The 2,161-nt window shown below is 62.4% G+C and overlaps 1 protein-coding gene across 1 annotated transcript; it reads left to right on the top strand.

The window, feature by feature from the left end:
• Window positions 1-33: 33 nt before the first annotated feature.
• Window positions 34-2,140, top strand: SPRG_18573 (hypothetical protein; the record flags this gene model as incomplete). Its single annotated transcript, XM_012358012.1, has 1 exon — window positions 34-2,140. A coding segment is annotated over one exon (2,107 nt), but the record flags the coding sequence as incomplete, so codon positions are not given.
• Between the last annotated feature and the right edge of the window lie 21 nt (window positions 2,141-2,161).

Raw genomic sequence — 2,161 nt, 5'->3', positions numbered from 1 at the left:
TCGGCAACGTGACTTATCTCTCGCTGATTCAAGCGTCGCTCGCCAACGACTATTACGTCGCCGGCTTCAACAGCAGTGGCATGCACGCGTACCTTGCCAACGTCGTGAACCGCGAGCTTATGTTCACGTCATCGGGGACCGTCGCTCTCGACGACGCGAGCCGCGGCGACATCAACCAGCGCTACGACAGCGAGGCCAGTTTGATTCAATGGGGCGCGACGCTGAGCAACCGGCTGCTGCTGGACCCGAGCGGCGTCGCTTTGGAGAGTGTCGTCCGCGACTTGCGGTCGATGGATCCGTGTCGGCTGCCGTGGATCGCAACGCAGTACTGCTGGCTCGACTTGGATCGCAACTGGGCCATGGCCAGCACAGTAGCGCGGCAAGCACGCTGCGAAGCGACAATGGCAGCGAACGGCGCCGTGTACTTGGAAGCCCCGCTGCGCAACCTGAACGACTGGGCCGTGTGGCAACGCTGTTGGGGCCATTCGTTTGAGATTGGCTTCGTCGCGTACCTCCGAACGCTGCAAGCAGGCCGGACGTGGCTCCAGCGTGTGCAAGGCGTAGCCATGTCGATTGGCGACGAAGCAGCGTTCTGGCGACGTCACGGCCTCACCACGTATGCGCTGCAGTGGCAAAATTACAAGACACTGGGCTTGGCACATGCGTTTGGCATCAGAAATGCGCTCGGGGTGACGTATGCGCTTCCGCTTGGGGATGTGATTGGCAGCTTCCACCCGACGCAGCAGACGTCGATGCGCGCCTATTGGACGCTGGCCAGCGACCTCTGGGCCGTCGCGACCAATGCGAGTGGCATCGGCGGGCGCAGCCTTCTGGCCGCGAGTCCCGCGTTTGCCTCGTCGAATGTATCGGGCGTGGCGCTCTTGACACGCAATTTGACGCTGCCGAGTCCACTCCGGAGCGGCTTGGTGTCGTTTACGAGTCGTGTGGGCCCCTTCAACGCCGTCGACGTCCTATACGTGCCGATACCCGACGATGTGAGTCGACTCTTTGCGACATTGACGCAGTCGCTCGCGGCGCTTGTGCTACACAATGGCGAGGCACGCGATCGGTTCTACGACTTGGCGATTCCGAGTTCGATCTTTCACGCCCCCGGCGTGCTCATCGACGACACGTCGGCCGTCGTCGTTGGCGGCAACATTCTCTGCGGCAACGACAACGCGGCGTACCCTGCCTCGGTCGCTTTGTACAAGCTCTTTGGCACGGATGGCCTCTGCTTTGTCAATTTTGCCGAGCAGATCTACCCAACGACCCAAGAAGTGGTGATCGCGCTCGCCGTCCACGAAGGCACGTCGTCTCCAAAGGTGTCAGCCGCCGGTATTTGTCGCCTCAACAACGCTGCTGCCGCGTCGTGCATCTCGACGTACGTCGCATTGTCGGATTTTCTATCCAACCATGCGTCCATCTTTCAAGCGCCACCGTTGCTGTCGCTGGCGGCGGCGGCCAAAGCGAGCGTGTCGACGCTGAACGTCCAGCTCACGCAGTACGTCGACTACAACGACGGTCGTGGCGCTGTGCTTTTCAGCCTCCCGCTTTTCGACGCGGGCGATCCCGCGTGGGCATTCTACGGCTGGTGCTATGTCTACGAGTGGGCGACCGGCGGGCGCGAGGTCGTTCGCTTTGAAGGTGACGAAGGCGCAATCACTGCCATATCGCACTACACCGCTCCTCAGAGCATGGCACCGGACCCGGCGACGACCCCGGCCAGTTTCGCGGCCTTTTGCCAGTATGCCGTTGTGTACGTCACACTCGTGCTCATTGCAACGTCCGGGCTCGTGGCGATTAGCGCGGTCTACTGCCGCGGCCGCATCGAGGGCCTCAACTTCTTCTGCGTCAACCGTCTCATTGGGCTCGTCTGGGTCGGCCGCACCCTCCTCGTGCTCCGAACAATAACGGCGCTGAGTCTCTTGAGCACGGTGCCGCTGGCGCTGACCCGCGTCGGCGGCGCCACAAGGCTCGTCACGCCCGCCGTGCCGTGGTACAAGACGATCCTCGCCGCGTCCGAAGTCACGTGGCTAGTCTACGTCCTCAACGACGTCTTGAGCTGCGTTACCCTCGCGCACACGGCCTCGTATGCGTTCAAGAGTTCCAACCTCGCGTGGCTCCTCGTTGCGATCTGGTCGTATGCGCAGCCGCAGCGCGC

This window comes from Saprolegnia parasitica (genome assembly GCF_000151545.1).
Source record: "Saprolegnia parasitica CBS 223.65 unplaced genomic scaffold supercont2.1301, whole genome shotgun sequence".
NCBI classification, from domain to species: domain Eukaryota; phylum Oomycota; class Saprolegniomycetes; order Saprolegniales; family Saprolegniaceae; genus Saprolegnia; species Saprolegnia parasitica.
The sequence above is the reverse complement of the archived record's forward strand: the minus strand, read 5'-3'. Positions and strand labels throughout refer to the sequence as shown.